Source organism: Oncorhynchus mykiss, chromosome 13 (genome assembly GCF_057628025.1).
Source record: "Oncorhynchus mykiss isolate SJ-2025 chromosome 13, ASM5762802v1, whole genome shotgun sequence".
Lineage (NCBI taxonomy): Eukaryota > Metazoa > Chordata > Actinopteri > Salmoniformes > Salmonidae > Oncorhynchus > Oncorhynchus mykiss.
In genome coordinates, this window is record NC_143034.1 from 9,548,861 (window position 1) to 9,560,000 (window position 11,140).

The 11,140-nt window shown below is 47.0% G+C and overlaps 1 protein-coding gene across 2 annotated transcripts in view; it reads left to right on the top strand.

Moving 5' to 3' along the window:
* The window catches only part of ttyh3b (tweety family member 3b), a 69,032-nt gene extending 62,230 nt beyond the window's left edge, over positions 1–6,802 (top strand). For both annotated transcript variants that reach the window (XM_090195081.1, XM_090195083.1), the window contains one exon: positions 3,182–6,802. In XM_090195081.1, the coding sequence (XP_090051207.1) occupies positions 3,182–3,316 (135 nt within the window). In that variant the 3' untranslated portion in view covers positions 3,317–6,802. The remainder of the gene's footprint in view (positions 1–3,181) is intronic.
* The last annotated feature ends 4,338 nt before the right edge of the window (positions 6,803–11,140 follow it).

Genomic DNA, 11,140 nt, shown 5'->3' on the forward strand with positions numbered 1-11,140 from the left:
ATCCACCACCACCGTCTAGCAGTAGACACCGCCTCGGTTTGGTGATGCACGGCGGCCATTTTGTGCCACATGGCTCACCAAGCACTAGTTTCCACATTAGAGATGGGGAAACTGGGAAACCCAGCGCTACAGTACTCCCTCACTAAGACCACTGACTAATATCAGGCTAACCTACCTAACCTTCTACATCAGAATTAGAGCACTAATACAATTTATCAATTCAATATTTGATACTATTTCCTGTCTAATAATAATCATCTAGAGTTGAGTGCTAACGCCTGTCAAAAACCCTGCAGGACTATAATCCTAATCCTAATCAATCTCTGTAGTGATAATTGTTGTTTTTAATCCACTACCTCAGGCTGTCCAAATGACTAGTGAAGTGTGTGTGTGTTGCTTGTTTCCCATAGTGTTCCACTCTACCAACCTCCTCACCCTGTCCTCTACTCTCTGTCTCTCTCTGTCTCTGGACACTTGTAAGCAGCATATCTCTACATACTCGTCCCTACTCACTCCCCCTTTTGAAGGACACTAGTATACATACCCTTCCCTACTCACTCCCCCTTTTAAAGTACACTAGTATACATACCCTTCCCTACTCCCTCCCCCTTTTGAAGTACACTAGTATACATACCCTTCCCTACTCACTTCCCCTTTTGGAGTACACTAGTATACATACCCTTCCCTACTCCCTCCCCCTTTTGAAGGACACTAGTATACATACCCTTCCCTACTCACTTCCCCTTTTGAAGTACACTAGTATACATACCCTTCCCTACTCCCTCCCCCTTTTGAAGTACACTAGTATACATACCCTTCCCTACTCCCTCCCCCTTTTGAAGTACACTAGTATACATACCCTTCCCTACTCCCTCCCCCTTTTGAAGTACACTAGTATACATACCCTTCCCTACTCCCTCCCCCTTTTGAAGTACACTAGTATACATACCCTTCTCTACTCCCTCCCCCTTTTGAAGGACAATAGTATACATACCCTTCCCTACTCACTCCCCCTTTTGAAGTACACTAGTATACATACCCTTCCCTACTCACTCCCCCTTTTGAAGTACCCTAGTATACATACCCTTCCCTACTCCCTCCCCCTTTTGAAGTACACTAGTATACATACCCTTCCCTACTCACTCCCCCTCCCCGTTTTGAAGTACACTAGTATACATACCCTTCCCTACTCCCTCCCCCTTTTGAAGTACACTAGTATACATACCCTTCCCTACTCCCTCCCCCTTTTGAAGGACACTAGTATACATACCCTTCCCTACTCCCTCCCCCTTTTGAAGTACACTAGTATACATACCCTTCCCTACTCACTCCCCCTCCCCGTTTTGAAGTACACTAGTATACATACCCTTCCCTACTCACTCCCCCTTTTGAAGGACACTAGTATACATACCCTTCCCTACTCACTCCCCCTTTTGAAGGACACTAGTATACATACCCTTCCCTACTCCCTCCCCCTTTTGAAGGACACTAGTATACATACCCTTCCCTACTCCCTCCCCCTTTTGAAGGACACTAGTATACATACCCTTCCCTACTCCCTCCCCCTTTTGAAGGACACTAGTATACATACCCTTCCCTACTCACTTCCCCTTTTGAAGGACACTAGTATACATACCCTTCCCTACTCACTTCCCCTTTTGAAGGACACTAGTATACATACCCTTCCCTACTCACTCCCCCTTTTGAAGGACACTAGTATACATACCCTTCCCTACTCACCCCCCCTTTTGAAGTACACTAGTATACATACTCTTCAGATTTGGGCAGTGTTGATGGCTACACAATATTTCTTTTTTGTTATTTTCTTTTCTTTCTTTTTCTCTCTCTCTCCCTCCCTCTCTCTCTCTTCCCTCTGTGTTTCTCTCTCTCTCCCTCCCTCTCTCTCTCTTCCCTCTGTTTCTCTCTCTCTCTCTCTCTCTCTCTCTCTCTCTCTCTCTCTCTTCCCTCTGTTTCTCTCTCTCTCCCTACCTCTCTCTCTCTTCCCTCTGTTTCTCTCTCTCTCCCTACCTCTCTCTCTCTTCCCCTCTCCCTATGTTTCTCTCTCTCTCCCTACCTCTCTCTCTCTCTTCCCTCTGTTTCTCTCTCTCTCTCGCTCTCTCTCTCTCTCTCTCTCTCTCTTCCCTCTGTTTCTCTCTCTCTCCCTACCTCTCTCTCTCTTCCCTCTATGCTTCTCTCTCTCTCCCCCTACCACTCTCTCTCTCTTCCCCTCTCCCTATGTTTCTCTCTCTCTCCCCCTACCACTCTCTCTCTCTTCCCCTCCCCCTATGTTTCTCTCTCTCTCCCCCTACCACTCTCTCTCTCTTCCCCTCCCCCTATGTTTCTCTCTCTCTCCCCCTACCACTCTCTCTCTCTTCCCCTCCCCCTATGTTTCTCTCTCTCTCCCCCTACCACTCTCTCTCTCTTCCCCTCCCCCTCTCTCTCTCTTCCCCTCCCCCTATGTTTCTCTCTCTCTCCCCCTACCACTCTCTCTCTCTTCCCCTCCCCCTATGTTTCTCTCTCTCTCCCCCTACCACTCTCTCTCTCTTCCCCTCCCCCTATGTTTCTCTCTCTCTCCCCCTACCACTATCTCTCTCTTCCCCTCCCCCTATGTTTCTCTCTCTCTCCCCCTACCACTCTCTCTCTCTTCCCCTCCCCCTGTTTCTCTCTCTCTCCCCCTACCACTCTCTCTCTCTCTCTTCCCCTCCCCCTATGTTTCTCTCTCTCTCCCCCTACCACTCTCTCTCTCTTCCCCTCCCCCTGTTTCTCTCTCTCTTCCCCTCCCTCTCTCTCTTCCCCTCCCTCCCTCTCTCTCTCCCCCTACCACTCTTTCTCTTCCCCTCCCCCTGTTTCTCTCTCTCTTCCCCTCCCTCTCTCTCTTCCCCTCCCTCCTCTCTCTCTCCCCCTACCACTCTCTCTCTCTTCCCCTACCACTCTCTCTCTCTTCCCCTACCACTCTCTCTCTCTTCCCCTATGTTTCTCTCCCCCCTCCCCCTCCCTCTCTTCCCCTCCCTCTGTCTCTTCCCCTCCCTCTCTCTCTCTCTCTTCCCCTCCCTCTCTCTCTCTCTCTTCCCCTCCCTCCCTCTCTCTCTTCCCCTCCCTCCCTCTCTCTCTTCCCCTCCCTCCCTCTCTCTCTTCCCCCTCTGTCTTTCTCCCCTACCGCTCTCTCTCTCTTTCTCTCCAGTACACCTCGAGTATGAGGGCCAAGTATCTGGCCACCAGTGGACCGGACCAGAACCGACGGTCAGTCCCCAATGACCAGTTGGACCCAGCCAGCCGACCACATCCCCTCGCCAGACCACAGTCATCTGTCCACTAGAACCTCCCAGAACCTACCAAAACCTACTAGAACCTATTATAACCTACCAGAATCTTCTAGACAGAACTCATCAACCACAAAAGAACGGGAACAAACCAGGACCAATTTTTCATTCCACTAAAGAACCACAACCCACTAGAACCACCAACTCCTTAGAACCTGTTGACACAGTAGTCCACGTATAGAACCAGAACCACTAAGAATCACAACCACCTCCTCAGCCCATAGGAACCACTAAAATAATACTTCTCAGATTCACCTGAACAGACCACAGTGGGTTGAAAACCAGAGCCAACCAACGGACCACCCAGCCCAGCTCACCAGAACAGAACCTCAACCAATCAGCCAACCAACACCAACCTACCTACAGACTCCAGAAGATCACCATGAACCTTGTAGATCTCCCCCCTCCCCCCACCACCACCACCTCAGTTCCATCTCCCCTACAACCGTCCCACAGTCCCACTCAGCTCTACACCATCTCAAACTGGATCCTCCACCTCTTTACCAAGTATACGGCCCTCTGGTGGTGACTGCCGAAAGGAGCCTGTTTATTAAGTATACTGCCCTCTGGTGGTGACTGCCGGTATGAGCCTGTTTATTAAGTATACTGCCCTCTGGTGGTCACTGCCTGTATGAGCATGTTTATTAAGTATACTGCCCCCTGGTGGTCACTGCCGGTACGAGCCTGTTTATTAAGTATACTGCCCTCTGGTGGTGACTTCCGGTATGAGCCTGTTTATTAAGTATACTGCCCTCTGGTGGTCACTGCCGGTATGAGCCTGTTTATTAAGTATACTGCCCTCTGGTGGTCACTGCCGGTATGAGCCTGTTTATTAAGTATACTGCCCTCTGGTGGTCACTGCAGGTGTGAGCCACACACACAAACATCCTGTATAGAACTGTAAATAGTGAAATAGTATGAGTTACATTCTGGAAGACTCAACTGAAACATGGTGGTATTTAGAGTGTGTGTTTCCAAGGACTGAGGCTGTATCTCATTCTAGGCGACACACACACACACACACACACACACACGCACACACACACACACACACACACACACACACACACACACAGAGAGAGGCCTGTACACGTGTGTGTACCTCTCTCTACTCTACCTGCCTCTGTAAACAACCCTCCTGCCATCTAATCTACCAAGCCACTAGGACACAGAATCTGACTGCAAAACGGCCCCTGCACTCTGTAAAACGGCCCCTGCACTCTGCAAAACGGCCCCTGCACTCTGCAAAACGGCCCCTTGCACTATGCAAAACGGCCCCTTGCACTCTGCAAAACGGCCCCCTGCACTCTGCAAAACGGCCCCCTGCACTCTGCAAAACGGCCCCCTGCACTCTGCAAAACGGCCCCCTGCACTCTGCAAAACGGCCCCCTGCACTCTGCAAAACGGCCCCTTGCACTCTGCAAAACGGTCCCCTACACTCTGCAAAACGCTCCAACATTCCTGTAACATCTGGTGTTTTAAACTTCACTGCAAAAGGGCTGTTGTGCAGACAGACCATGTGGCCTGAAGCTGAATCAGAAAGCCATGTTGTGGAGTAACCACTCTCTGTAGATAGATTTAGCCACCACTGTACAGCGGTGACGTGTTAGCATTTAGCCTGTGTTAAGAGCCACGTTAACTAACTACATGTATGACTACAACTTGAAATCGTGAGCTCTCTCTTGAGTGTGTTCATGTGTTCTGTGTGTGTTTGCGTGCGTCTAACGCACATGTAAATATGAGTCCAGGACCGAACGGAACATGGTGGAATTCCAAACATTCTGAAATCAGATTCCAGATTCCCAGAGGAAGAGTTTGCGTTCCCAAACTAACTCTGGGACTCAATGAAAAGACGAAAGGATATGGGAGAGCTCACCTGTGGGCTCATAACTCTATATAATTAGGGGTGTGACATCTCCTTAACTGAAAGACATGTGAGAGCTCACCTGTAGGCTCATAACTCTGTATAATGAGGGATGTGAACTCTCCTAAACTGAAGGATATGGGAGAGCTCACCTGTGGGTTAACAACTCTGTATAATGAGGGATGTGAACTCTCCTAAACTGAAGGACATGGGAGAGCTCACCTGTGGGTTAACAACTCTGTATAATGAGGGATGTGAACTCTCCTAAACTGAAGGACATGGGAGAGCTCACCTGTGCCAAAATAACTGAATAATGAGGGATGTGAACTCTCCTAAACTGAAGGACATGGGAGAGCTCACCTGTGGGTTAATAACTCTGTATAATGAGGGATGTGAACTCTCCTAAACTGAAGGACATGGGAGAGCTCACCTGTGGGTTAACAACTCTGTATAATGAGGGATGTGAACTCTCCTAAACTGAAGGACATGGGAGAGCTCACCTGTGGGTTAACAACTCTGTATAATGAGGGATGTGAACTCTCCTAAACTGAAAGACATGGGAGAGCTCACCTGTGAGTTAACAACTCTGTATAATGAGGGGTGTGAACTCTCCTAAACTGAAGGACATGGGAGAGCTCACCTGTGGGTTAACAACTCTGTATAATGAGGGATGTGAACTCTCCTAAACTGAAGGACATGGGAGAGCTCACCTGTGGGCTCATAACTCTGTATAATGAGGGATGCTGAACTCTCCTAAACTGAAGGACATGGGAGAGCTCACCTGTGGGTTAACAACTCTGTATAATGAGGGATGTGAACTCTCCTAAACTGAAAGACATGGGAGAGCTCACCTGTGAGTTAACAACTCTGTATAATGAGGGATGTGAACTCTCCTAAACTGAAGGACATGGGAGAGCTCACCTGTGGGTTAACAACTCTGTATAATGAGGGATGTGAACTCTCCTAAACTGAAGGACATGGGAGAGCTCACCTGTGGGTTAACAACTCTGTATAATGAGGGATGTGACCTCTCCTAAACTGAAGGACATGGGGGAGCTCACCTGTGGGTTAACAACTGTATAATGAGGGATGTGACCTCTCCTAAACTGAAGGACATGGGAGAGCTCACCTGTGGGCTCACAACTCTGTATAATGAGGGATGTGAACTCTCCTAAACTGAAGGACATGGGAGAGCTCACCTGTGGGTTAACAACTCTGTATAATGAGGGATGTGACCTCTCCTAAACTGAAGGACATGGGAGAGCTCACCTGTGGGTTAACAACTCTGTATAATGAGGGATGTGAACTCTCCTAAACTGAAGGACATGGGAGAGCTCACCTGTGCCAAAATAACTGAATAATGAGGGATGCTGAACTCTCTTTATCCCGTCATTCCTTTTTTTAGTTCCTTAATTCTCAAAAAGGAAAATAAATCCTGGATAATGTTGGATCATACGGTGAAAGACAGAGAAAGACTCTTAAAATAAAATGTGTTTTTAATTTAGTTTAAAATAAAATGTGTTTTTAATTTAGTTTAAAAAAATGTAACTTGATAATGAAGAATTGGGGTGCTGTGACCAACTTTCTCTTTACATAAATAAACGTTTACTTCATTTTTTATTATTTCATCAAACAGGGATCTTCTTTAACGACCTGACTAAAGGTCACGATGAGGTTAGAGGTCGCAACCTTTCTCAAAACAGGAAGTTTTTTCTTCTTCTTCTTCTTCTTCTTCTCAGAAGCACAAACGATCTTCGCGGTAACTATGGGAGACGGAAAAGAAGAACACCCACACGTTGACGTAACGTGTGTGCGTTGTGGGAACGCTTAGAGCCTCGTGGAACATGCCTGATCTCGCGACTTGTTCCGTTTCACGGTGAAGTGAAAGGAAACCTCTCCTTAACCTAGGTTAGGGGCCAACCATAGAGTAAGATAGAGTACCTAGTAAAGTATCTAACTCTATGGGGCTGCCAGTAGTTTATCTCCAGGGGCCAACCATAGTTAGACAGAGGACTCTCTAAAGACCCTCTTACCTTACTAGGTACTCTATCTAACTCTATGGGGCTGCCAGTAGTTTATCTCTAGGGGCCGGCCATAGAGTAAGATAGAGGACTCTAAACTTCACTCTTACTTTACTAGGTACTCTATCTAACTCTATGGGTCTGCCAGTCGTTCTCTCTCTCGCTACTATGTGCCGTGAAGTGTATGATGATAATAGTCTAGCTGTAATCTCTCTCATCACTCTTGTGTGTGATGGCTCGTCCAGTGTAGTCTTGGTATTGCTCTCTTCTCTCCCGTGTGTGCTGTCTGTCTGTACGTACAGTACAGTGGTCTGTGTGTGCTGTCTGTCTGTACGTACAGTACAGTGGTTTGTGTTGCCAGCAAATTAAGGGTCGTTATTATTATCCAATCTTCATCTAAGAAACACACACTAACGTTCATTGCAGACCCACACATTGTAGACACAGACAGTATTCTTTATATCTAGCCATAGTCCTGTGAACTGTCTCACACACACCATAGAACTACAGTACCCATAACACCCTCACTCCTGTAAATTTGACACTGGTTCGCATTTGCATCATGGGAAATGTAGTGTATTAACTAGAGGGATTTCCAGTTAATGGGAGAAAGAGTCCATAGGAATGATCGTTCAAACGATCTTGATTAACTCGCTTCGGGTAGAAGTTGCCTTTAACCACAGATCTAGGATCAATTTACTCTCCCATTATCCTAATCTTAACCATTAGGCCGGAACACACACGAAAAAAATTATTAGATCAGTGTCTAGGAAGCAACTTCATCCTACCCTGACAAGCTCAGTGTGTGTGTGTGTGTGTGTGTGTGTGTGTGTGTGTATAATTTACTGTGAATGAAAGACCAGCGAGACAATCGTAACTGGCGTGATTCCACTCGTTCTTAATGTTCTGTTTATCACGTCACCATGACAACGCTACCTATACTACGGCGTTTTGCACGACGGGAGAGGACCGAAAAAATATATATATATATACTGTTGGAAACTAAAGATACCAATGGCCTTTTCTTAAACTTGTAACAATCTAACAATTCTTCATATCACACGTTTTAATTTGTCTGTCTTCTAAAAAAAAAAATGAATCATAAAAAAACAAACTATAGCTAGCTCTTTTTGTAGGGTAATAATTATTATTATTATTATGGTAAGAGCACCATTTGTTTTCTGTTTTTCTTTATAATAATGCTGAATGACTGTCTTGAATTGCATTTTTATTTTTTATAAAACCGTACTGTAGACTTGTTAAATTTTTTTGATGGTTGTTTTTATGTACCTGGCTACAACAACGGTTTACTAAGATGATAATACTGTCTGTTCTCAACTGTGGTGGTGACATTATTGAGCCTGGAATCCATGTTTTAAAAACAGAATTAAAACAACTTTAACTGACTCAGAACGACTGGTGTGGTCTGTTATTGAATTTGACACATCTCCTCTCTCCTTTCTCTCGCTCTCTCTCTCCCTGTCTCTGTAATGACACATCTCCTCTCTCCCTTTCTCTCTCGCTAACGCTCTCTCCCTGTCTCTGTAATGACACATCTCCTCTCTCCTTTCTCTCTCGCTAACTCCCCCCCTGTCTCTGTAATGACACATCTCCTCTCTCATTTCTCTCTCGCTAACTCTCTCTCCCTGTCTCTGTAATGACACATTCACTGACAGTAGATGGCGATATTCCTGTATGTTGGTCACGGATTAAAGAGTGTTTCTCTTGAGTCTAGTCAGACACAGAAACAGTAGCCAGGCTAACAGAAACAGTAGCCAGCCTAATAGAAACAGTAGCCAGGCTAACAGAAACAGTAGCCAGCCAAATAGAAACAGTAGCCAGGCTAACAGAAACAGTAGCCAGGCTAACAGAAACAGTAGCCAGGCTAACAGAAACAGTAGCCAGGCTAACAGAAACAGTAGCCAGCCAGGGAGTTCTGGGCTGATGGGGGCTCTGGTACATTCTAATGCCTTGATTTCATCCCATATACACAGCTCAATACTCAACACCCAATACTCAATACTAATAACGGAAACAGTAGCCAGCTCAATACTCAATACTCATTCAATACTTTAATAACTTTACCTCCCAGCTTGGTAACATGACCTGTGGTATTGAGTTGAAAGACATGACTTTCTCATTAAAATGACCTGAAAATGTCTGAATTCAATGAGTTAGTTGTTTTGGATGTCTAGGCTCGGGTTTGTACGATCGGGATTAACGTTGTAAATTGGATTTAAAAACCATTAACGTTGCACCGGTCTTCTCTCGAGAAAGTCACCGCAGTTGAACTGAAATACGTTCGTTACCATGGTGATATTTGGTCAAATTACACGGAACAAAATTATAAAAATGGAACACGCAACTTACAGTTCATGAAAATAAAATCAGTCAATTGAAATAAATGCATTAGGACCTAACCTATTGATTTCACATGGCTGGGAATACAGATATGCATCTGTTGGTCACAGATACCTTTTTTTTTTAAGTAGGGGCGGGGCGTCTGACCACCATTTGCCTCATGCAGAACGACACACCTTCTCATAGAGCGGATCAGGCTGTTGATTGGTGGCCTGTAGAATGTTGTCCCACTCCTCTTCAATGGCTGTGCGAAGTTGCTGGATATCGGCGGGAACTGGAACACTCTGTCGTTCGTATATATGTCGATCCAGAGCATCCCAAACATGCTCAACGGGTGACATGTCTGGTGAGTATGCAGGCCATGGACGAATTGGGACATTTTCAGTTTCCAGGAATTGTTGTACAGATCCTTGTGACATGGGGCCTTGCATTATCATGCTGAAACATGAGGTGATGGCGGCGGATGAATGGCACGACAATGGGCCTCAGGATCTCGTCACGATGTCTCGGTGCATTCAAGTTGCCATCGATAAAATGCAATTGTGTTTGTTGTCTGTAGCTTATGCCTGCCCATACCATAACCCCACCGCCACCATGGGGGCACTCTCTTCACAACGTTGACATCAGCAATTTGCTTGCCCACACGATGCCATACATGTGGTCTGCCATCTGCCCAGTACAATTAAAACCGGGATGAATCCGTGAAGCGTGCCAGTGGCCATCGAAGTTGAGCATTTGCATACTGAAGTCAGTATGCAAATGGGTCGGTGGGTGGGTCGGTGGGTCGGTGGGTGGGCGGTGGGTCGGTGGGGCGGTGGGTCGGTCGGTGGGTCGGTGGGTCGGTGGTCGGTGGGTGGGTCGGTGGTCGGTGGGTGGGTCGGTGGTCGGTGGGTGGGTCGGTCGGTGGGTCGGTGGGTCGGTGGTCGGTGGGTCGGTGGTCGGTGGGTGGGTCGGTGGTCGGTGGGTCGGTGGTCGGTGGGTGGGTCGGTCGGTGGGTCGGTGGGCGGTGGGTCGGTCGGTCATCTGTCGGTGGGTCGGTGGGAGCCACAGAAAGAGAATCAGACATGTGTTATCTGGGTGCGTAGCCATTGACTCATAAACTGGTTCAGAGGGTAAAGGTGAAGGGTCAAACATTCCTAGACAACACCCCAACACACACACAGCCAGTCCGCAGCAGAGCCAGAGAGAGATAGGAGATCCATGTCACACCTGCTGATGTCAGACTCTTATCTCTGCTGCGTCTGCACAGATTTTAATACATGTTTTAATGTAGCCTTGATTTAACTACAGAGATAATACTGTGTGGGGGGAGTTGTCTGGTTTAGTCACTATAACAGGACTGTCTCTACTGAGGGACCTGCTGATGAGGACTAATGGAGAAGGGGAGAGAGAAGGGGAGAGGGGGGAGAGAGAAGGGGAGAGGGGGGAGAGAGAAGGGGAGAGGGGGGAGAGAGAAGGGGAGAGGGGGGAGAGGGGGGAGAGAGAAGGGGAGAGGGGGGAGAGAGGAATCTGTGTCTCGGTCTGTGTGAGAATCTGTTTTTTATATTAGGCTGAATAAGGTGCTATAAGGCTGA